This window comes from Vulpes vulpes, chromosome 4 (genome assembly GCF_048418805.1).
Source record: "Vulpes vulpes isolate BD-2025 chromosome 4, VulVul3, whole genome shotgun sequence".
NCBI lineage: Eukaryota > Metazoa > Chordata > Mammalia > Carnivora > Canidae > Vulpes > Vulpes vulpes.
In genome coordinates, this window is record NC_132783.1 from 131,371,969 (window position 1) to 131,395,837 (window position 23,869).

At 40.3% G+C, this 23,869-nt stretch overlaps 1 protein-coding gene across 6 annotated transcripts in view; it reads right to left on the bottom strand.

Annotated features, from left to right (window-relative positions):
• SPEF2 (sperm flagellar 2) overlaps window positions 1-23,869 on the bottom strand; it is a 164,484-nt gene that overhangs the window by 24,609 nt on the left and 116,006 nt on the right. For 4 of the 6 annotated variants that reach the window (XM_072757103.1, XM_026016692.2, XM_072757104.1 and 1 more), the window contains 9 exons: window positions 21,938-22,085; window positions 19,875-20,003; window positions 18,633-18,771; window positions 15,587-15,816; window positions 7,005-8,170; window positions 6,660-6,877; window positions 6,330-6,538; window positions 6,111-6,234; window positions 4,735-6,029 (listed from right to left, as the gene is read on the bottom strand). In XM_072757103.1, coding sequence (XP_072613204.1) covers window positions 5,675-6,029; window positions 6,111-6,234; window positions 6,330-6,538; window positions 6,660-6,877; window positions 7,005-8,170; window positions 15,587-15,816; window positions 18,633-18,771; window positions 19,875-20,003; window positions 21,938-22,085 — 2,718 coding nt within the window. In that variant the 3' untranslated portion in view covers window positions 4,735-5,674. Of the gene's footprint in view, window positions 1-2,629; window positions 2,813-3,515; window positions 3,623-4,734; window positions 6,030-6,110; window positions 6,235-6,329; window positions 6,539-6,659; window positions 6,878-7,004; window positions 8,171-15,586; window positions 15,817-18,632; window positions 18,772-19,874; window positions 20,004-21,937; window positions 22,086-23,869 lie in introns of those variants that run through there. The other 2 variants (XM_072757106.1, XM_026016694.2) reach the window with 1 other exon arrangement.

Genomic DNA, 23,869 nt, shown 5'->3' on the forward strand with positions numbered 1-23,869 from the left:
GATGTCTTTGGTGCAAAAAGGAGGTTTTATTAAAGCATGGGGACAGAACCCATGGGCAGAAAAAACTGTACTGGGGTCATGAGAAGTGGCCCATCATACGCTTCAAGTTGGGAAGGAGTTAGGGATAGGGTAAGCCTCCCAGGTATTTTGGAAACAAGGCTTCCAGGATCCTGAGGGGGGCTAGCTATTGCTGGGAAAGGTCGTTTCTTACTGTTTAGTAAAAACTTGATCATGAAACCCTTCAGATGTTTATGGTCGGTCATGTACTTGGGGGTGATTGCCAACACTGCATCTTGGGGAGTAGAGATAAAGGGAGTTTCCAAAGGAATTTTTACATGTTAAAGTAGACTTACAGGGTCCTGGGCTGACTCATTAAGCCTATAATCACATGCATTCTCACCGACAGAAGGTGAGCTGAGAGTTTAATATCAAAGAATCCTACATGGAGTGGCTCAGCCTCCTCACACAGTGGAGGCAAGCATGTGACAGCAGCAGGGGGACTAGGGGTAGAGGGCAAACAGGCCCAGGTACACAGCCCTGTCGACTTCACCAACTCTCTCATTCCAGTTTAGAAGCTGGGGCAATCAGCACGCTCTTAAGTGACTGTTGTGACCTTGCAATTAGTCAAAAGAAAAGAAAAAAGATAAAATAAAAAGCAGGGCAGAGAGGCCTTCTCTCCCAGAGAACTCCATTTCATGCGTGCTATGCTCTCTTCCTGTTCTAATATAGCATTTTTAACAAATCTCATAACATTTTGCTCTAGAAATGGTTTTGACTTTTCCCATATAACTTTTTCTCCCTTTCTTTTCTTTCTTTCTTTCTTCCTTCCTTTCTTTCTTTCTTTCTTTCTTTCTTTCTTTCTTTCTTTCTTTCTTTATTTCTTTCTTCTTCTTCTTTTTTTTTTTTTTTGGTTTTGTTTCTGGCATGTGTGTGTGAGCTGGCAAGTGTTGGAAATCTGTGAAAGTCATGTGGGATGACTAACTGGGCCCTTCCAAATGGCCTCCTTCTCCTGGGGCTCCTGTGGACGAGGAATTGGGTGGGTGGGGAAGAGTGCTGAGTTCAGAAATTGGAAATCTACTGCTCCCCAAACGCAGGAGGTGTTCAAATAAGTACTTCTGTGTTTCTTTTAAATGCAGTGACCAAATTTCTCTAAGAAATTTACACTTTTGGTAAAGGAGCTTTCTGGTTTTGGCTCAGCATTTTGGTAGAAATTGCCAACATCCTTTGTTTGTCTCATGTTTTGTACAAAAGGATGTTTAAATTGATAGCCTGGAGTAATTGGCACATACTGTAGTGAAGGTTGGTAATTTCGCAAGTGCTCACTTTTAAAATCTTTCAGTGATGAAACCAGAGTGAGTTTTGCTCTGTTTTTGTTTTTAGACAAAATCGTTTTCACAAGTTTTAAGTCGAGATCAGCGATAGTATCCATAAATCGTTCTACTAGGGAAGCAAATATATCAAAGCCCAATCAGCCAAGCACCTGCTTTGACCAGCCTTGAAGGAACCTTCTTCTATTCAAGTGTTATTTCCTCTGGCTGAACAGCACAAGCATGGGAACATCGGGGCTGTCTATAAGCATACCATCCATTAAGGACAAAAAGAGAAGCAGGAAGGGATGTGCTCTTTCAATATTGAAATACGCATGAGACACAGGCACTTAAAGAGTATTACCCTATTTCAAAATTAGAACCTTATAATTGCTTCCATCTTTTGTGTTTACCAGCAATGTGAAATGATGAGCAATAAGATGATTTCAATTAGTAGACACGAAATTAAGTAATTCAGTCCCCCTTAGTTACGGGGTTTCGTTCTCCTTCCCCACCCAAACTTCTAAAAACTGAATTGACTTTTATCTTCACTTCCTAGAGATCTATTCATGTAATCAATCCTATGCAATCTGGATTCTGTACCCTCCCAACATTGCTCTGGAAAAGGTCACCTGTTATATATCCTTCCTGCCCAGTCCAGTGGCCAGGTATCCTGCTACTAAGTTATTCATCACTTTCGACACTTCCTTTGGGAATCTCGTCCCTTCCTAAATTTAACCACTGCCTACATGATAGTGACTTGCAATCTGTTCTGCATCTGCTGTATCAGATTGGACGTTTCTGTCTGCACTTCTCGCAGACATTTCAAACTTAATCAAAAACTATCTCATCATTCACCATGATCATGACCAAATGGAGAAAAAAAAAAAAAAAAAAACAAACAAACCTTCCCCTCTCCCTGTGTTCATTTCCCTGGGTAGTACTACTGTTACTACTCCCAGAGTATTGGGTATTGGACACTAGATGTATTAAAAGCTCTGAAGGTGATTCTAATTTTTGGCCATGGTTTAGAACCATTGTGTAGGAGCTAGGAAAAGGACAATGAAGCTGATGCGACTTCTTTCAGAACTCTTAGTTCTCCTAGCAGCTCTGGCTTTTTCCAGATCCTTTCCCCTGGAGGTGGAAGCTAGACTTCCACCTGGCACTTGGACACTGGCTGCACTGCCTCTGGGTGCCCAGACATGGACACCCGAAGGGAAGAACACTGGCCTAAGACCTGGCAATGTGACATCAGTGAGTTATACGTTTCTTAGGCTAAAAGTACTCCAGTATTATTAGTGCCACCAGACCCTGGTAGCAACCTGCATATACTGCTCAAAAGTGATGGTGCCCAACTGCTCTTCATCCACCGCCTTGAACCTCTGCAGGGTTTCGAGGAGCTCTTCCTCCATGGGGATGGGCCAAGGCATCGAGATTACTAATAGGAATTTCCGCCAGTCCACAAACTCCGAATTTACTATAAATAAAGATGTTAACTCCTGCAACTAGAAGAAAACAGGAAATGCCATTGGAATATTTGTATGACTCTACCTTGAAACTCTATCAGTTCATGTTTTTTATGAGACATTCAGATGAAGGAAGGAGGAGTTTATATCAGTGAATAGATTGAGTCAGTTCTCAGGCTTATTCCCTCTGGTTCTACTAATAAATCCACATCAGATACTTAGATACTTTTACTTTTTTGCTTCCTTGACATTTGGGTTTTTTTGCTTACTGTTATACAATGAATTTACACATGTGACTCCAGTGACTCTGTACCTTTTCAACAGAGGGAAGATAAAGATTCTAGATGTGACTGTGCAAGGGCTCCACAGCCTGTAGGGAAAACTATAACCATTTTGTTTTCTGGTACATTCTTAAGGAACAGATTACATTGAAAAGCAAGAATGCCAGAATCATCTACTGTTACTAGTCAGGATCATTCCCTCTGTTAGTAACAGATACAAGCTGACAGACTGAGCCTCCTGGGCTCCATGATGTTTCATTGACTGTCGGTGGCATCACTCATTCATTCAATGCTGGGCACGTGCATAGTGCATTTTACATTCAAGTTCATTTGCTCTTCATTCAAATTTTATTGATTGCCTCCTAAAATGTCAGATACTGCAAGTACTGATGATTTAAAACTATTGTCTTAATTCAAATAAGAATTCTGAGTTTTGAAACCCAAACAAAATGGAAGCTTACTTCTGGTTGCGTGAGGTGCATCCAACTACTAGGTAAGTTGTTTGTTCCAAGGTTCAGGGTTACCAGATCCAGCAGAATGTCAGTAAATGCTTTATGTCCTATTATGCCTAGAGCATAATGAAAAATATTTTTTAATTATGTTATATGACACGGCTTTTTTTTCTTTTGCTAAGGCAGAACAAAAATAGGTATTTGTATAATCACTTTATTCATGTTATATAAAACTATAATCTTTAGCAACAGAAGACATTTGAAAATATAAAAATACTAATCAGTTTCCTGATGTGCTCTCATTGTTTCAGCTAAGTTGTAATGTGTTTTTCGGCTGGGTAATAAATCACTTCGGATTGGGCAAAAACACTGAGAATTTATACTTGAATTTTGAATCTTCCCTTGACTTTTTGCTCAGAGTAGAATTAGTAAAATAAAAAAAAACTCTTAAGTATTCCTATATACAGTAGGGTATAAGAATAAACTACTTTGGTGAGTATGGGATAAAAGTGTTTCAAATGCATACAAATCACCACTGTAATCATGATAACATATTTATCCTCATTTTGCACTTAGTTCAGCAGAGATTTGTTTTTGTAAATGTGAGGAGACTTGAATTGTTAGCCCACTGGACTGGAAGTGACAATTTAATTATCCAACTGCCTCTATATTTTATCCTGTACAAAAGAGAGTCTATTTTGTTTGTCTCTCATTTCAAATTGCATGCACATGCATTAAAAAGAAATAGGAAAAAAATAGGAAAACAAAAATAAATGAATCTGCTTAAAAAATGTCTGTCTACCCCTCTGACAGAAGTACCTTCTAGAGTCAGGAGAGACTCCTACATGTATTCGGTCTTTCAGGTCCAGAGTATAGAGCTATTCTTCCTTATTTAGAGATAAAAAGAGTAGAAATAGAAACATAGATGTAGCATCTCAAATTCTTCTTTTTACAACTGAATTTTTAGCATTTATGAAAGTCCCATGTGAACCTTAACATTTCTTCTAACCTTTAAGAAAATGCATGAATCCTTTTTAAATGTCAGTGGTTCAAACCAAATACACAATTTTGAGTTTTGGAAATTATTTTTTTGGGTGGCAAGAGCAGAATCTTTCTTTCTTTGATATGACTGGCCATCCAACAGGTCATTCAGAAACAAATTCTCTATCCTTTTTGATCAAACCCATGTATCCAATTTTAAAGAGATGAGAAACATTTTCCCAGGTAGTAGAGTTTTCAATAAAATGAGCTTTATTTTCAGGAAAAACCACATTGTCTTTAGACAAGTTAGAAATAATCCCTCATGCTCTTCAAGATGAAACCATAAATAAGTTCTCTTTTATGAAACCATGAGGAGGCTCTAAGTATTTAAAAATTATGTACAATATAGTTCCACTTTCTTTAATAGTTGTGGTGCAAAGTGTTGTAAGACAATACTTCCAGCTTACACAGTAATTATTTATGTGGCGACCTTAGTGTGAAATGTGAAAAGTATTTTAATATATGATCTTAACATTGCCAAGGCATATGGTGATATGACCTTCACATAAAATGTGATAACATAGACAGATAAACCTAGAGATTTTATTCATGGATCTAAGCAAACAAGCAAATGAACCTCTTTTTTGGTTTGGCCCAAGTTAGTTATCTAATGCAGCTGTCATTTAGAACTATGGGAAGGTTCTAGGCCAAAGGGAATTCAGACCATAGTCATAGTCTAGTCACCCTTAGCAATAACTCTGCAAAAGATGACATCAAAATAACACATTGCATCCAAAGAACGTGAAGGAATGTGTGGATATAGAAGTAGACTTAGAAAGGTACAGGAAGGGGTGCCTGGTGGCTCAGTCAGTTAAGAGGCCAATTCTTGATTTCAGCTCAAGTCATGTTCTTGGCATCCTGGAATCTGCCCTCAGCGGGGAGTCTGTGTTAGGATTCTCTCTCTCCCTCTGCACTCCCCACCCCCCTTGCTCCCTCATGCACACTCTCTCTCTAAAATAAATACATCTTTTTTTTTTTAAAGGAAAGTACAGAAAATTTTCACTTTGATAAGATGCCAAATGCCTTTCGTGTTTGATGTGAAGAGTGGTTACTATTTTACTTCTAAATTTCAGATTACAAAGAATTTGTTTTTGCTTTGATCAGTGACGAAGTCAACATTTGTCATATTACGAATCGCTTTCATCATGGCTTTCAGAGTTTGACGAATAAGCAGAATTAGGTCTTGTGTCATCAGCTGCAGATGGTGTTCTTGTGTTCCATAAATGGATAGCTTTCCGAGGGTCAAAGTTATTAATGTCCGGAGAATTCAACTGAATTACAAGGAGATCCGTCATACTTTCAGCCTTGATTTTGGCACGCATTTGTGACTTGGTGAGTTTCATCTGACTAAAGCCACGTTCTGCCTCCGCGGAACTTGCAGGGAGGGTCAGCACGAGGTCCACTAAGGTCAAGATATTTGGATACTTGTGTAAGTAAACAGAATTCACAAAATCCCAGGTCAATTTGCGGATGTTCTGAAATCTAGCGGGGAAGAATGAAAAATATAAGTTATTGAGACTCCCAAGTGCCATTCAAACATTTGTAAATACCAACCATGCTTACCTAGCATAAATCTCTAATTTCAACATGCTCCATTCAGCGTCCACTTCGTCGATTTCCACGTTGGCAGCTTCCAGTACTGGTTCATAATGGGCAATCAGGATGGATACCTCTTTTTCTCCAAATTCTGCCATCGATATACAAGAGAAAGAGTCACATATAAGAAAGAAACCTACAGACAGCCAAAGTACAAAAGGTTTGGGGTCAGTGCATACAGGGTACCTTGATTTATCTTCGCAGGCCACAGTTTAAAGCTTCCAATCATGGTAGCCTTCAGCACATCTTGGCTGGCATCTCTGAAGCAACCTTGCAGCCTCTTGATAAGATGTGTTAAGACTACTCTTCTCACATCAGAAATGTCTCCCTTTCCTCCCAGGCAGTTGCCATGAAAGTGCGTGACCGAATCCACCCAACGTTCCTTTGGTCCTGGTCTGGGGGGGTGAAAAAAAAATTCCCCAAATAAACAATTAAATGAAAAAGCACCTGGCAAATAATGTCCCCAGTCATGCTGTCTAGTTTGACAGACCCTCAGACCATTTCCCAACTCCTCACCTTGTTTGATATATTCTGAGCATTTCCAGTGTTGATTCTAATGTGGCAAACACATCAGCAATGGAAGAATTTCTGTTTTGATTGACACGGGAAAGAATGCTAAGGACATTAATGACATCCACTAAGAAGTGGATGAATTTAACAATGTTTGCTTGGAGAAGGAACCCCAGGAGTTCCTTGGCTTTCTGATGACTGGTGTCACTCCTGCCTTCATCTCCCTGTAACATAGATCAGGAATAAAATACTGGTTTGTCTTTCTCAGAGTTATGATTTCAAATTGCTCAATAAAAATATTCTCTGTCACTCTGGAAAGCTAACCCAGCGTGGTATTTCAAAATTACTTACCGAATGCAGTTGCTGGACTATTGCAGGATATCCCTTGAGAAAGTTCTGGAGAGCTGCCTGTAGTTCCTGAAGCCACCTCCTGCCCCCTACTTGAGAAGGCATCACAGGTCGAAGGTGAAGGACTTTGAAAGCAGTTACCAGAGAACTCCTGTGCAGAGGGGAACTGTGGTAGAAGTGGTAGATGCTGTGAAGAAGATTTCTGACGTCGTTGTACAGGGGAACGCTTTGGAACACCGCCTTGTAAGACAGTTCAAGATGGTGTGCAAAGCAGTATACAGTCAGGGCACATGGCTGGATTTCTCTTAAAAGCAGGGCCACCCTGCTGTTTTCTCTCTCTGAGCCAAGGGCACCATCACTTCCAAAACCAACCAGTTTCTTGGCCCAGTCTTGGTCTGATAGCTTAAGTTGAAGATTTCTCTCTAGAGTTCTTTCAATGGCATCTCTTATTGCCAAAGGATCCTCCCTTTCTACTGTCTGTACCCCAGCAATTTGGCAATGCACTTTTCCCGCGTGTGCAAACTGCACATAGACAAGTTCAGCTGCCTTGGTTGAACTGTCTGTGATTCCGTCACTGAGGACAGAGAAAAATTTACTTTGTTCTAGTTTCTCCCTAAGATTTTTCCGTTCCACTTCAGCAATAAAATATGTAAAGGTTCTTGCTGATTTGTTAGTTCTGAATACGGGGCCGATATCGACCCCCTTCATATCATCCAACTTGCACATCCAGATAAAGTCTTTGAGAGGACGTCCCGTCTTGGCGATAGCATGGCATGATCTGAATAAGTTCTCTACTCTCCCGAGGGTGACTTTGCTCATGGTTGTCACCATGAGATCTGTGGTGGCGACATTCACTGGAGAACCATTTGTTGCTTCTATTAGTGAAGCCTTGACATGAGCCTCACTGAGATGATGTGCATTGAGAAATTCTGTCCTAAAGTTGTCAGTGCCATAAAAAAAACTCACTTGATTTCCCTTTGACTTCACTCCGTGCTTACGACACAGGCCACAGAACATAAGATTTAACATCTCATCATATATAAGCCAAGGGTATTTTTTCAGCCAGATTTTCAAAAATTGATCGTTCCTTTTTGGAAGGTAATGGTCAAGCTTCTGCAGCCTTTTCTGCTTTTCGGTGACTCGGTTCATGTCACCTGGAAGATCCCTGCCTTTAAAATAACTCCACGTTGTTATTTTCAGCAACCCCCAATGTCTACCTTCAGTTTTGCTTATCTCTGACCCCAAAACTTGCTCACTATTTCTGGGAAAAACTACAGCGAGTGCTTACAAGTAGTATGTCAGGCATTCTGGCTAGTGCTTTAAGTGGCTTATACCACTTAATCCTCATAATCCATCATCTCCATTTTATAGGTAAGAAAATGTACCAATTACTTGTCATTTTTATGGATTAAAAAAAAACAAGGGTACAAAGAGATTGATTAATTTGTCTGTTGTCCCGGTGCTGGTGAGTGGTGGAGTACTGGATTGCTAGCAGGCAATCCTACTCTACAGCCCGCATGCTTACTCACTTCACTATCACAGGTTTCTTATAAGGGCAAAGGCTGCTACGCTCTCCTTCACTCTAGAATCTTATTCTCTACGCATAAGAGAGACATTGCTTTTTGCTGACATTTGCTTCCTGTAGTGAGAAGAAAGAGTAACAGGACACACAAGGCGGCATGTCTACAAGATTCACCTTGGCCATCTCTTCCCTCCCACCTCAGTCCATCCTCACTGGCAGTACTAGAGCCAGCCTGTTCATTTACAGAAAGGGCTTCAGGCTTTGAGACCTGTCCCAGGTGGTTTCAAGGAGCCATGCCTCATGCCTCATCTTTTTCTTTTCCCCAAAGATCTAATATCTGAAACATACTTGTTGGAGACTGGAATATATATATTTATCTGGACATAAGGACAAAAAAATTTAAGTTACACAAAGCAATGTCCTAAAATACAGGTTCTCTCTAAAGGCAGGCAGCCTAGGCCACCCATTTATTTCCCTCCTGTGATTTCGGTAACCCTACCAATCATTAGATTATTTTGTCCTATTTTATAGGTTAACAGGAAAGTGGAATATGTGTTTCTGTGATATTGTACTAAATTACCTCATGTCGACATACAAGCTCAGCATTTCATTTCGTTTCACTGCTTTCCTGTCCTAGGCTGACTGACAGCTAGATTTTAAACTCTTCTGACAGAACCACACTTCTTTCCTTTGTGCTCTATCATGCCTAGGTGAGCGCGAAGCACTTGGCAGATGTCTAGGAAAATAAACATCCCTAACTGATTTTCATGATCACATATCTCTTAACGTCTTTTACTTGGAAGCCTTCAACATTAGTCAACCTGCTGCTGCCTTCTTCCCCAATTTGCACCTAACTTCTATTTTGCCTTTTAATCAGTTTTTTTTTTTTTTTGCAGTTGTTACTGTTAAAACACATCCCTGTTTTCTCCCCCCCACCAGATCCTAAATATTAACTGTTGTCATTTTCCTAGATCCTAACTATGAACTGTGTCCTGAAGTGAGCCCCCTTGTGGTTAATATGTCCTGCCTTCATTCTAGACCCTACCTGGGTTATCAAGTCTCCCACGCTAGACCTTGGGTCCCAAGCCGGTGCGTGAACCCAGGAATGAATGCGTGAGACAAGAGGTCTCTTGTTACTGAAGGGAAGGACTTTAAATTTCACTACCGATTTGGCTAGCTTTTACATTTGTAGTTTTATGAGTAGATTTTCCAGAAGGTGTTATCTTGATTCTGAGCACATACTTCTCATTTGCCTCATGTAAATTCTCTGGCTTCATGAGAATGTGGTTCCTCCTGAAGAAGTAGCTGAAACTCTGCCCACAAATGGTTTTAACAGGTCCAAAGGCTTCTAGATTTACTACTGCATTTCCGTGATCTGAATCTATGTAGAGGAAGGAGTTCACCCACCGAGAGAACCACAGGACATACAGGGGCCTTACTCCTTTTTTGCATAATCCCTAGATTTTGTCACCTGGAGAGGTATTTCTGTTAATAACATCAATCTTTCCCTAGGGTACCTTTTGTAAGAAATCCTTCTGTATTTGTTGATTTGTGTAAAGTCAGACTAATTTAAGCAGGTTTCAGATTACATGGGGTTTACCTTCCTGCAAATATATAGAGTATCCTATTTCTACAATTTTCTCAGAGACACTAGCTTAGAAAGATCCACTGAACTTTCTAATGATCCCCCCACCCCACCCTCCGTGCCCTTAAATCCTGTCTTCCTGTTGGCCAAGGCTCTGTAGAGACACAGAGCAGCATCTGCTGAGTTCTCAGACAGTCTCTTCCTCCCTGTAATCCACTCACCACATCATCTGGCTCTAAAGGCCTTTGATAATCCTTTCCTGTGTGTCCTTTGCAAGCCACTGTGAGACTTGACAATCTGCCCACAAAGCCTTTGTGGTCCTCACCTCCTGCCTTCTGCCCCAATTGGTCTGTTGGCTGTTCCTTGAATATGTCATGCAACTTCAAAAATTTCAATGTCTACTCTCTTTTCCCCTTTGTATGCTTTCCCCTGCTTTTCTTCCTGGAAGCTTCCTTTAACAATTCTCCTCTGGGTTAACCCCTATTCTGACCTGCACAGGCAGCAGTAACTACTTCCTCCTTTGAATTCTTGTAAAAACCATGTAGCCGAATGATCTAGCTTAGCCACCACAGACAAGAGTTCTGTTTGTGCCTTATGTCTCTGAGGCCAATCATTGAACCTAAGGGTCTCTAAAAAAGAGCCTCTCAAAGGAGGTCCCCTCCCCAGTTTTTAGAACAGTATCATAACCTTGAACAACTACAAGCTGCCTCTTTTGAAGAAGTGATGCGGATGTGGAATTTGCTGGGCTGTGTTCTCTCTGCAGAGCCACTCAAGCAGAAGCCAAAATAGCCATGAGCCAAATATCTACAGGCATTACATGGAATACTGATGGGTTTACAAAGAAAAGGAGTTCTTTTGGTTTAAGTGGGGCCTGAGGAACATTGCTAAAGTGTTCTGGTTTCAACAGACTCCAAATAGCTTCCATTGGAAAAAGACTGTCTTCCTGATGTGCTTGGCACTTGATGTTTAGAGACAAGATGTTCCTACCCAGAGCTTAATGCAGTACACAAAATGAGTGTTTTTGTTTGAGATGTTTATGGTCCCCTTGGGGAGCCACATACCTTATGGTTTAATTCTATCAGGTGGTGTAATTTTTTTTTCTGGAAATGTTCCAGAGTAATGCTCTAGATGCCTGTTGTGGTATGTGTACCTTCAGCATATGGAGCTAACATTTTAGGTAATAATTGGAATAGTTTGTATCACTATTGTATTGTATAATGTTACATGTTATATAATAATAAATATTATTTACATATATACAAATATTACTTTATAATATTATATATAATAATATATTACTATAATAATATAATTAAATGACAATGGCTTATATTACATTTAAATTACACATTCTACGTGCCAGACTCTAAATAGTTTACTTATATTAATTACTTTAATACTTATAGCAACTCCATTGAAATATCCGATTTTCCAGAGGAGGAAGTCGAGAAGAGAGAGGCTAAATAACTTACCCAAGATCATATACAATCATTTGACAAAAGGTAGATTTGAAAAGAGCTGTCTGACCCTTCTTAACCATAGCGGCGTCTTTTTACTCAGCCAGCCATGTGTAAGAAGTGAATCAACATGGAAATGCTAGCATGGGGCCTGACACCATGCCAATATTGGCTGTTGTTTTAATTCAGAGGACGTTCACTAAATTTCACCCTGTGCTGGAAGTACGCTCATGGAAATGATTCCTGGGACAGTCAATAAAAGAATGTCTTGTCGATTCACTGGCTTTCTCTTACTTAAGCTGCTCCTGAGATTCTAAAGTATGGATCTTTGCTGGGTAGCATGGAAAATGCCAGCATGACATATTGTTTCATTGCATTTTGTACAATCTTGTTGGATTATCATGCATACAGTCATTTTTCCTTTCTGGCATTTTTGTGATGATCATATCAACAGATGGTATTTTATTTCTCATGACTGCCTTTACCAAAGGAGATTTAAAATCATCACAAGTGGCAGATTTTGACCACGAGAGGAGTGTTGAATATATAAGCATTGCGGTATACGATGCATTTTCAATTTTCCATTATCTTTAGTAAGGACTATTTTATTTTTATTTTTTTATTTTTATTTTTTTTTAGTAAAGGTCTATTTTAATGAAGACTTCTATTTTTCAAGTAGAGTAGCTAATACTCAGCAAAAAACTCCATAAGCCTTGGTTCTTTCTGTTTATATCCTGATACTAGTTACTCACAAGTATTTAAAGTCACTTGTTTTACTTAAAGATTTTCAATTTCCATCAATAGTTTTATTTATGCAACATAATTAAAAGTTACCAAAGTGAAACTTCATGACATCACCATTCCTTATAAATGTGCTAAAACATCCTCTGGTAGGCCTGGTCATATAATGACGATGTGTAAATATGTATGCTTTTTTCCTAGAGAAACATCCATCTGTTCATCATATTTTACCATATCTTAGTAAGCTTCAAAGTTACATCTTAGATACCATAGGTTACACTGGCATTTATGAAATAGTTTAAGGAAATGCTCATATTTCTTGGCTTAAAAATAACAGCAATTTTCAAGCTCAAGGAAGAACTTCTGTAGGATCACACATTCAGAAATGTGCCACTTTCAGCCAGTTGCTCCATACTTTGAAAACCGATCACTTCAACTAAGATTGTCTTTTGAAACTGTAGAGTTCTAAGGTAAACACAGTGGAAGGTATCATAAAAGACTGTTTTCTAGTTCTCGGAAGGAATATGACAAAAGACTTCACTTAAAAGATGGATGGCTGTATATTATTTAAGGCAGTGGACAACAATCACAGAGCTGAGGAAGAAAGACAAAGGATCTTTTTGGGGTTAAGGGAGTTGGTGAGAAAGGGTGAGCAGTAACTACTGGACTTCCTCAGGGAGGGCCAATGTCAGCATTTGCAGCCTGACTTCTAAGAAGTCATCACAGATCTGTGACTCTGGGATGCAGAAAATGGAATGATCATTATTTTGCCTTCCTTTATAACATTAGCAAGACTAATTACAATGAATATTACTTTTAATGATAGACTACCTGATACTGTGCTAAGGTCTTACATGTACTTGAAAAGCAATGAATATGTGTGTGTGTATTCAAATAGCATAATTGAGCAAATAATAAAGAACGTAAAGTGATTTATTGAACCAGTAAGACTTCCAAATCTCACAGTATTATATAGCCTTGTAACTTGTGCAGTAATTACAATGGTTATTCTTAAATCTGGGTGGATTCTCCAGCTTGGGTGGCTGGTGGTGTTTCCTCAGACAGAAAAGCCTTCCCCATCTGTTTGCCTGCTGTTCGTGCAGTTGGGGAAGGAGAAGCAAAACAGTCTCCTGACCTTTCCCTGAACATTCACACCCATACCTCTTATTTGCATGTTGGCTAGTGGCTGTTCCTCTAACTTTAGATATCCTCTGTATCCCTGACCTACTTTCACTGGGCACTGATCCTCTCTTGCTCTGCATTTTTACACACTTTTATAAAGTTCATATTCTGTTCCAGAAAGAAACTCAATAGAAGTTTATATTTTCTTCTTCCATGCTTGCCTTTTCAAATTACATTCTAAGTCCCTGGGCAAGTGGTTTTCCTTTTACATCTACATTTTAAATATATATATATATAACTATTTCTCCTCTCTCCCTCTTTTACTTTCTTCCTCCTTCCTTCCTCTTTCTACCATACTTTGAAAGCTGTTGCATTCATTCTACTGTATTTAGAAAACAGATAAATGTATCAGTTGACATATTTTAGTCCCAAAGGCTTCTAGAGTTAATCTTCTAAGACATGCACATGCCGACTTATAGCTGCTGTTTGTTGTTTTTAAACGTTTAGTTGAAGGGCAGGCTCTGGTTTTGAGGTTGGATCCAGGAATGTATTGTGATTATCATCATAAATACTAAGGTCTCTTTTAAAAGGGATTATGAGTGGCTGACAATTTTCAAAATCCTCTTCCACCTCCTGAAATATCCCCAAATGCTTTTAGTTTTGACCTGCTAATTGGATGATTTCCATCCCATCACCCTAATGTAGGATTAAATCAAATTATATGTCATATTCAGGGTCTTTATACATGTATCTTTGTATTTTATATAAAAAATAGTGTGGATGAAATGAAGGGCAAAAGCAACATTTGAGAAGGGAATATGTAATAAGAGGGCCTTGTGAAACCCACACGGTGGGGAAGAGAATGGAATCTCCTTGACCAAACGATGGAAGAGATTTTGTGGACTCAGCTTTATAAAACTGAGATTGTTTGGTACCTGCCAATGGCCACGTTTCCTTCCTGCCCAAACACTGCCAACCAGTGTTGGTGTCCATCCACAGTTGTCATGTGTGCCTTTATATATTCGAGGTGGAGACCCACTCAAGCTGATTAGATGAGCTGATGTGTGCCAGGGTAGAGGGTCACCCAGGTGTACAAGATTTCACCTGTTTCACCCACTGGGCTTAGCAAAGAGTTATTCAGATTTAGAGTACAGGAATGCCCTTTGACTAATGAGATTTGATGTGGGTTTCCAGAAATAATGAACTTTTAAAAAACAAATGAAATATAATCACTATGAAAGTAGAAGTGTGTTAGGGCTAGACTAAAGTCAGTTGGCTATTCTCTAGGGAGAAAGTAATGATTTTCCAATAGGTGGATGTTGGAAGATAAAATAAACTTGTTTCTGAGAGGTGACTTAGTTCAATGAGAAGAGGCAAGAGCTTTGAATCTGAAGAGGCCTGGATGACATATGACCATATGTAAAAACTGCTCTGTGACTCAGTGTCCAGCCCAGTAAAATGGAGATGAGATGCTAGACCTACATGATCTGTCTGAATTACTTGTGCTGTCAACTGATGGAATTCATTGAAGAATATCTGGAAGTCAAAAGAGACTGAATTTAAAAAAAAAAAAAAAGCCCATGCACATACTATAGAGCCATAATGGATAGCATGTGAAGGAAATAAAGTGTCATAGGCATAAAATTCTATGTATACATACATGTGAACACATTACTCAATTAGGTAAATATTTTGGTGACAGCTTATCTGGTTCTGTTCTTAGTTTATGAAGCACTGAGAGAAAAGGGAAGTTCTCTACCCTGGTCTCCCTCCCCAGACTAGTGGGGGAGACAGAAACGCAAACTCATGATCCCAATCCAAACCCTCGACTGGACATATGTGCAGAGGCTGTCTCTCTCAGCTGCCATAGTCAGACTCAAGTTTACCAGCTTTCTGGCCAGGGGCAGGGTTGGGCCAAAGAGGAGAATTTCCAGGAAGGAGGATGACCACCCTGCTGAAGTATTAGTCACTATCTTCCTCCTGTTTCATTCATATCTATGTTGCATAAAGCAAACATGTGGCAAACTGGAACACAGTGAGGGCATCTTTTTGGTGACACGTGATCCCAGAGGGCTGATGTTATTTGTGAACAGGTAACTGCTACCCTGATTAGTCTTAACTTTTTCTGTGGTTTTTCCACGGTAATTATTTTTCCTACCTTTGGGTGCAATATCTAAGAACTGATCTTTAAGACTGTCAAGCTGTTCGATGGTCAGGGTGCCATTTTCTTCCTTTTCCACAGGTGGGGGGCGCACTGGGGGAGGGGGATCTGGAAAGACTTTCAAATCTCCATTAATGAAGAAATCTTCTTGGTCTAGGTAAAGTTCATTCTGAATTTTTGTCGATGTTTCAATGTGATAACGGGCCACCTCAGTTAATTTTTCCACACTGAAAATGAAAAAATGAATAGCGTTATCCCCACTAAATACTACTGGGTTAACAGTGCTTAGGAGACAGATACACAAAGTCTACACACCGTACAGCTAAGGGAGACAATTCAACCTGCATGTTTACAAATTCCAGCTCTCTTCAAATCCACTTTATGAAAAGGTGGAATAATAAATGCAGATTGGAAATAAAATATATGCTCATTATAGAGCTCACAGTCACATATTTTATACAAAGTGAAACAAAAGGGACTTCATCAAATATGGTTTTATTAACATTAGAACATATTTTTACTGTGTAAGCAAGATGATGTCAAGAGATATATTTCATTCTAAGTATGTACCAAAATATAGTTACTCATTCTAAGTATGCAAAATAAGTATGCAGAAAAACCTGTAAAATATAACTGTTAGAATGACACATTTACTTGGAATCAGGAAAAATTGTAAAGTTAATCAAATTTGATTATGGATTTCTAGAAGAGTGGCTTTTCTCTAACTTTGTATCAGGGAGTTTGAAGTTATTTAAGACACGATTGTCAGATGAACTCTAATAATATGAACCCACTGAAATTGCTTTCTATTTTCACAAATAATAATTCCTAGTTAAATTGTGTAGTATAAGCAGTAATAGTGAGGTGCAGTGGAAAGAACATTGGAAGCTGAGTTCTCATTCTAGAACACTCTGTAGCCATGGGTCCTTGGGAACTTATTTAAGCTCTCCGAATTTCCTTATTTTTGCATGGAGCTAGTAACACATAATTCCATACTTTATGGTTATTATTGTGAAATCATACAAGGAATGGATTTAACCTATACTGGGGATTATAGTTATGGCCCTAATCAAAGGGCCATTTCAAAAGCCAGAGAAGTTTTGTACAGGAACAAATACAATATTACTGCTTTACAAAAATGGTTTATAGTTTGCATTAATGATTGGACATGACAGAAATATCCATTTTTAATCTGCTCATACGCAACCCAGAACACCAAAATACATATACAGAAAATGTTTTAAAATAGTATTAGTTGCTTTCTCTGAAACTAGAATTCAACTCCAGCATGCTGTACTGGTGAGCGTCCACATAGCGCGTATTCTCTAATTAGTTTATGCCTCATGGGGTGTGTGTGCCCTGGGTGCAGAGGAGAAGGCACTGGAAGCAAGTAAGTTCCAAGCCTTGTTGTGAGGACCACCTCCCACTGCAGACCAAGACCCAGCGGTGACCAGGATCTCAAAATGGGTGTGCACCACCTAGTGGAGGTTACCAGGCATACCCTTCTCACAAACGGAAGAGCTTCAAAAATGCCTCCGGAATGAAAAAGCAAGATTTGAAGTTCCAATGGATGGACAGCTCTCTCCATATTTTCCTTCTATTACCAGAGAGTTTTTGTGATAACCAAGACAGAATGCATAGCCGGACAGTTCTAGGTTTTACTTCTTGTGGCCACATTCAGGGGTCAGATATTTGTACACCATACAAATCTGAGAAATTGGAGTATAAGAAGCATTGACGTAATGGGCACTGAGTATCATGTAAGACTGATGAATCACTCGCCTCTATCTCTGAAATCAATAATACATTATATGTTGATTAATTGAATTTAAATAAAAATTTTAAAATGCCGAGAGAGAGAGAGAGAGAGAAAGAGAGAGAGAGAGCATTTACTATTGATGGCCACATGGATGGGAGGATAATGTGAATTCTAGGAACTAAGAAGATACATTTTCATTTGTAAGTGGTAGGAAGAGAACAGAACTGAACACCACTGCTCTATGATGCTATGGAGTAACCAACTTGGCCATCCAGTGGTACAATATTTTAAGCCTTACTGCAGTTAGGTTACCAGGCTGAGGGGTGTGTAAATGTGTGTGTGTATGTGTGTGTGTGTGTTACTATATAGCATGACAGATATAAAAAAAAAAAACTAGGCTGAAGATTTTACAAGAGAACTTTCATTATGAGACAAGGATTGCAGAAAAACCATAACAACTCTCTTTCAGGTGGCAGTTGTTTCTGAGAATACTTGCCATTTGTATTCTATGTAGGTAGTAACTTCTAAATCTTCAGTAAATGTTTATTGCACGCTGTAGTGTTCAGAGAACCTAAATCTAGTAGAAACTTCTGAAATAGCCTGGTTGCTGTGTTTCCTTTTATAGATGAAGCCCATGGGCCCCAAGTGAATAGGCATGCTGCTCCTTTGTGGACAGTGAGGGAATACCCGTCTCTTGGAACATCATGTTTCCTCTCACCTGAGGGCTATTTCTGCTTGGCTGAGCTGATTTTTGGGGGAGAATTAAGAGAATGGGATTCTCTGCCCCACACTAGAGATGAGAAGTCTGAAAAACCTTTGGAACCCAACAGCAAGCTAGAACTGGGTATTACGCTTATAAGGAATCAGCCTAACTGGTGTAACATTCCAATGACTGGCTTCTTAGTCTCCCACTAACTGGTCCTGATTAATAATAAGTCTGGCGTTAAAAAGATCTGAAATATTATCTTACTTATGAAAAATATTTTTAATTGCCTATAATCAGACCTTGTAAACTAAGGTCCTCATTAAGCAGGGTAAAAACCACACTCAGAATTGATGTGCAAACCTGGACATTGCAATAGGACACTTTGATACATGACTTACTGTTTGAAAAGAATATAATATAAATACAATAGAGCATAATACAAATACATATGTGATTCCCTAAAAAGCCAAAACATCTATTTGTAAATGTAATTTACGTTTGTAAATGCCTAAAAATCTGCCAATTTTGGCCTTTAGGAATTAAAAAATACATTTTGAAAAGCCCATGCAGTACATTACCTGGCCATTTCATTCAAGTACCTCTCACCAAGCCACTTTTCCAAGAGTTTATATACATCGACCACCTTTGTTAGTAAATCTTCAAGGAAAGCCAATGCTTTTGTCTTTATCAGTTCAAGCCGGAACTGTGTGGCTATCTCTAATTTAAAAAGAAAGTGAAGGATTTTAAAATGTATTATCTATATATGCATTTTGTAATCGATTTTTAAACCACTCATGCTTCTATTTGTGAAGATGTAGGTGCACATTTAATATACGACTATTGATAATATCCAATCTATGTCACTGAGAAAAAAAAAGTAAAATGCATGGTCGTGTCATTTCACGGTTTATTTAAGCCAAAACTATAAACTGAGCTTTAACATTTATGGCACTTTATAGCAATATATTCTTTGATAAATTGGAATGGGAAAATGCAAACAGATAATTTCTGAATTTCAAAAAGGGGAAAGTACAAGTCTCTTGATCATCTCCCTACTTTAGAACCTCAGGATGGCAACATCATTGTATTTTCTCAGCCCTGGTAAAACTAGGGTAAATGCTCTGTATCCCAGGGCCTCTTGCTGCCCATGGCACACACTGTCTGTGGATTTTACCTCTGAAATAGTTTTCCCAGGTTTCCGCTTTGCTTCTTCCACTACCACTGGCCTAATTTGCTGATGTTTCTGATTTTTTTTTCAAAGTCCATTTTGAGTCGCATTATAAAACAAGTGGAAGAGCCAGGAGAATAGATCTTATAAAATCATTGCTATCTATAGAAAAGGAGGCTCTTGAACATTATTAATCCATTACTGGCTCTTCTATGGCCTCTGTTACCAAGAACTCACTTTTGGGGGCTGTTAGCCTTCAGTAAGGATTTATTTTCCTAATGAGAGGCCAAAATTATTCTTATCATATAAAACCACCTATGTGTATGTGGCTCTAAGCCTTTTTTCAACCTGTAAAATCACTCTGACTCTAACATATTCTTTTCGTTTCTATTCTTTGGGATTGTAATCATTTCTGGTGTTGTCCTAACCCCTTCCCAACTTTTCTTTGTCTCTTTTGGAGATCCCAGCAGACAATTATAGAATAGTTGAATCTAGCCCTCATGGGGTCATATGAAAACAACCAACTAAGAGTTGTACTTTTTGATCGCTTTGCATTGTATCCTCCTAAACACACTTGAGCCAGTCATGGGCTGGTTGCCTCCTGGCCTATTTTCCCCTGAAAAGAATCATCTTGGTTCTTTTCCACTGCTACCTTCAAACTGCAGGGCAGCGAGGTGCTCTTCCTTGATTTTGAGCATCAGTTCCTTTCTCTTCTCCTTTTGGGTAATCTCCTCTGCTGTGACTGTCACAGGTGTGGCTTCTGCTGTTGGCGGGGATCTGCCTGAAAGGACAGTAGGAACTCAGGGAGGAGCGAGTGACATCCAATGCACAGTTACTTGGACAAAATGAGGATGAAGTGAGATGTGCGGGTCTGTAGTAAATCTGTTGGGGTTTGGAAAGGACCGATCCTAGTCCTGACTGAGTGTGAAATGCTGATCGAAATTTCCTTGTGAATTTTCCGTGTGTTATCTAAGCCACACATGAATACAAATGCCCCTGTTGTGGAACATCATGGAAAGATGAGGTGTGCAGTGAGGGGCAGACATGGTTATAGACTTCATACAAGGTGCGATGCAGAGTCTGGGGACAGAAATGAGCAAACTGCAATATACCATGGATGCCATGAGCCCCATGGAGCGGAAGGACTGCTCCGTAAGAGGTCCTAGCGTTAGCCAAAGGCCTCCCAGGTCCTCACGGAGAAAAGACCAGGGAACAACCTCCACGAGATGTGGCTGAAATGTGGCTCATGGTTAAGAATCTGTAACCTACAAAACAATCTTTTCACAGATTGCAATCTTGCAATCTTTGACTGCAAGTACTTTAGTGATTACATAAGATAATTAGAAAATAAGGATTTGTCAGCATTTTTCGGACAATTCACTCTTGAGAAACGACAGTGGGATTCCAGCTGCAGGCCCCGTCCACATATTTCTACTCAGTGCAATGAATCTGTCTTGAAGGTCTGACCCCAAGGGGTTCAAATCATGTGAAGATGACATAATTGTAAACAAAGCAACGGTAAGAAACCGTAATTGCAACAGTAGACTGATGCATAAATTACAGGTGAAAGGGAGCTTAATCTCGTTGGATTTCTGTTTTATCATCTGTAAAATTAAGGGGCTGGACTCAACCGATCATCTATCAAGGTAAATTGAAGGGGTGCCTGGGTGGCTCAGTGGTTGAGTGTCTGCCTTTGGCTCAGGTCGTGATCTCAGGGTCCTGGGTTCATGTCCCGCATCAGGCTCCTTATAGGGAGCCTGCTTCTCCCTCTCCCTGTGTCTCTGCCTCTCTGTGTATCCTTCATGAATAAATTAATACACTCTTTAAAAAATAAAAATTAAAAAAATTGAAGCATGTCCTTCAAATACAGCTTATTTCTTTCGCATCTGAGATGGACTATGTGGTGTGTTTTTTCTCGTGGTGCTATTATTCTCTGCGCTCGGGTGTCCCTCCCAGGGCCTACATCCTCAGCTCCTCCTCTCGCTCCTCCGTAGGGCTGCCTCAGTGTACCCCAGCTGCGAAGTGCCGCCCCCTTCCTGGCTCTCCGGGTCGCCTATCCTTCCCCTGCTAAGGAACAGTGATCAGTCACATGTCCTTCCCTGTCTCTAGCCTAGAGTCCCACCAGGGCAGGGGCCAGTCTGGAAGCATCCCGCCTGCGTCCAGCCGTGGCCTAACCAGCACGTGTGAGCAACCGACTGGTGAGGCAGACTTCTGCTCTGGAGCTCCCGTCTCTCCCCCTCTTGCCTCTCCTTACCCTAACTGTGTCCACGTGGAGACATTCAGAGGGGAGGGTAACCGTTGTGCCCGAGTTGACCCCCAAGGTTGACAGGGGTCTCTCCCAGCCTCTGCTCCCTCCCAGGCGTCTCGGAGGCTGAGATGAGGCAGGAGGCCTCTGGGAGAGAGGAACCTGCTTGGATTAAGCCAGAAACCTGAATTCAAGCTGAAACATATGTACATATAGACTCGTTTCTCACCTCTTTGTGCACACGTTTCAGATCACACAGTGTCATCTTGGAGTTCTTCCAGCATGTTCCAAATGCCCGGCTATTTGGATAAACAAGTCAGGTGAGGCTGGTACCCAGTATGACTAGTCAGCCAACACCACCACAGGAGCCTGTGGGCTCAGAACTAAACCTAGCCAACAGTAGCTTCATCGTGTGTGTTCTAGAGAGAGGCTGAAGCATCCACAGCTTCGGATGCCACAACCGTGAATACCTTTTGCTTTTTTGTCTGCCTTTTCTTTCTTGGGTGGTTCCTCTTTGGCTTTTTTATTTGTCCCCATCTGAGGAGATCTTTCTTTTGTGTCTGCTGGTTGGTTTTCCTTTTCTTCTTCCATGAGCCTCTGATGAATTTCAGCAGCCACCTGGTTGTAATCGAGCAAGATTCCAATTAATGCGACACTTGGGAAATCTGAGAGCCACGTGCATTCAGTCATCCCCGAGTTCCACTGAGGCCTCATTCTCCTGTAAACGACCGTGCCACGTACTCAGTCTCTACAGAAAGCGCACTTCAGGGTTTTAGTGACACGGCAGCCTGGCCCTGGCCCCAAGAGCTGGCTTCTCTGCAGCTGTCTGTGCGCAGGTTGGTCACTTTCTCAAGCGCTGCCTGCAACGCAACCTTACGTTTCCTCAGGGCTGCCTCCAGACAGCTCCATGGCGATGCTTTTGTTAGGAAGCTTTCTTTTTAATATCAGACTCTATGAATTTAACACCCACTATTCCTCCAGGGTATTCCCCTATACTAATGTTTCTCGCTTTTATTATTATTATTTATTATTATTATGTATTAATTATATTCATATATTAACTCCCCCAAGAGAGTTTTAAAGACAATTTTCCTAATAGTCCTACTCTATGAAATTTTAGTACTGCAAAAGTGTATCTGTCTACCTATTTTATATATGATTATGCTTTACACATAAAATGGGTAAGAGTTTCTCATGCCTCCTACCCAAGTTTCGGGATGGCATGCGCAATATTGTTTGGACTCATGGACACTTGAATTCTGCGCTTTCATTGCAATGGCTGTGAGGATAACCTATCCCACAGGCTAACCTCATCTTTGTTGTCAGCTTCCTCTACTCAGGGGACATGCAGCTTCCTGCCATCTCAGTAGCTCCCTCCTTTCACTCACACATGTGTCCTGGTTTGAGTCATTAGTTGCAGGGCCACCCCATCTTAGCTGAGGAATGGGGAGTGTGGGGTGCGCTTGGGACCCCTCCATCTCTCCTCTGCGGCTCTGTGTTTCAGGCAACAGGAAAACCTCCTTTTGAGGTTTAAGCAACTGGGGCCGTGCCTGTAGTTTCAAAGGCCAGACCTTTTGCAGTAAGTCCAACCACCCCTGGAGAGGTGAAGAGCACTTAGGAGGATAGCCCTGAGAAATGAGAGCTGAGTAAAGACTCCCAAGAGGGAGAAAGAAAACCCACATACACTGAGAAGGGAGAAGCAACATCCAATTGAAAACTTTAAAATCTAAATAAAGCAACTGGTGAAGAAATGGGGGCTGTGAGAATTTATTTACTATATCCAAGCCTGTTGTTATTTCTTGGGAGGGTCTGGGTGAGGGGTTAGGAGGAGAAAAAGGAAGTTGACTGAAGGTGAATAGAGAGATGAATAAGGCACAGGCTCTCCCCACAAAGACATTTAGTCTTGGCCAGATATGCCATCCAATTCCGGCTCTCCCCAGATTCCTGCACACTTCATACCCTGGGGCTCAGCATGTAACTGTCCCCAGCTGGTCTATGAATGTTAAATGTGGTTCCACCCTCCAAATGGGCTTCAAGCAGCTTTTAGCACCTGCTATGCTCATAGAGGATGCTCAGGAAATGATTATTAATAGATGGACTTTCTTTTAAAATAATCATATTCCACAGAACATACCCAGAGTTTCTTTAAGATCAGTGGAACTTCAGAGAAATACAGAAAGGTTTCAGAGAACAAGCCAGTTTTGTGTGCACATATGTATGTGGTTTTAATCAGATGCACTTAATCCACAAAAATGGATTTCATGATATCTACTGTACTTTAAAATTCTTGGTAAAGCTGAAAGCAGACTTGTTAACATCCCTCCACCTAAATTGCAAGCAATTCATTTTTTTGAATCTGTTTTTGCAAAGCACAGTAAGTTAGCAATTTCCTTTAAAATTGG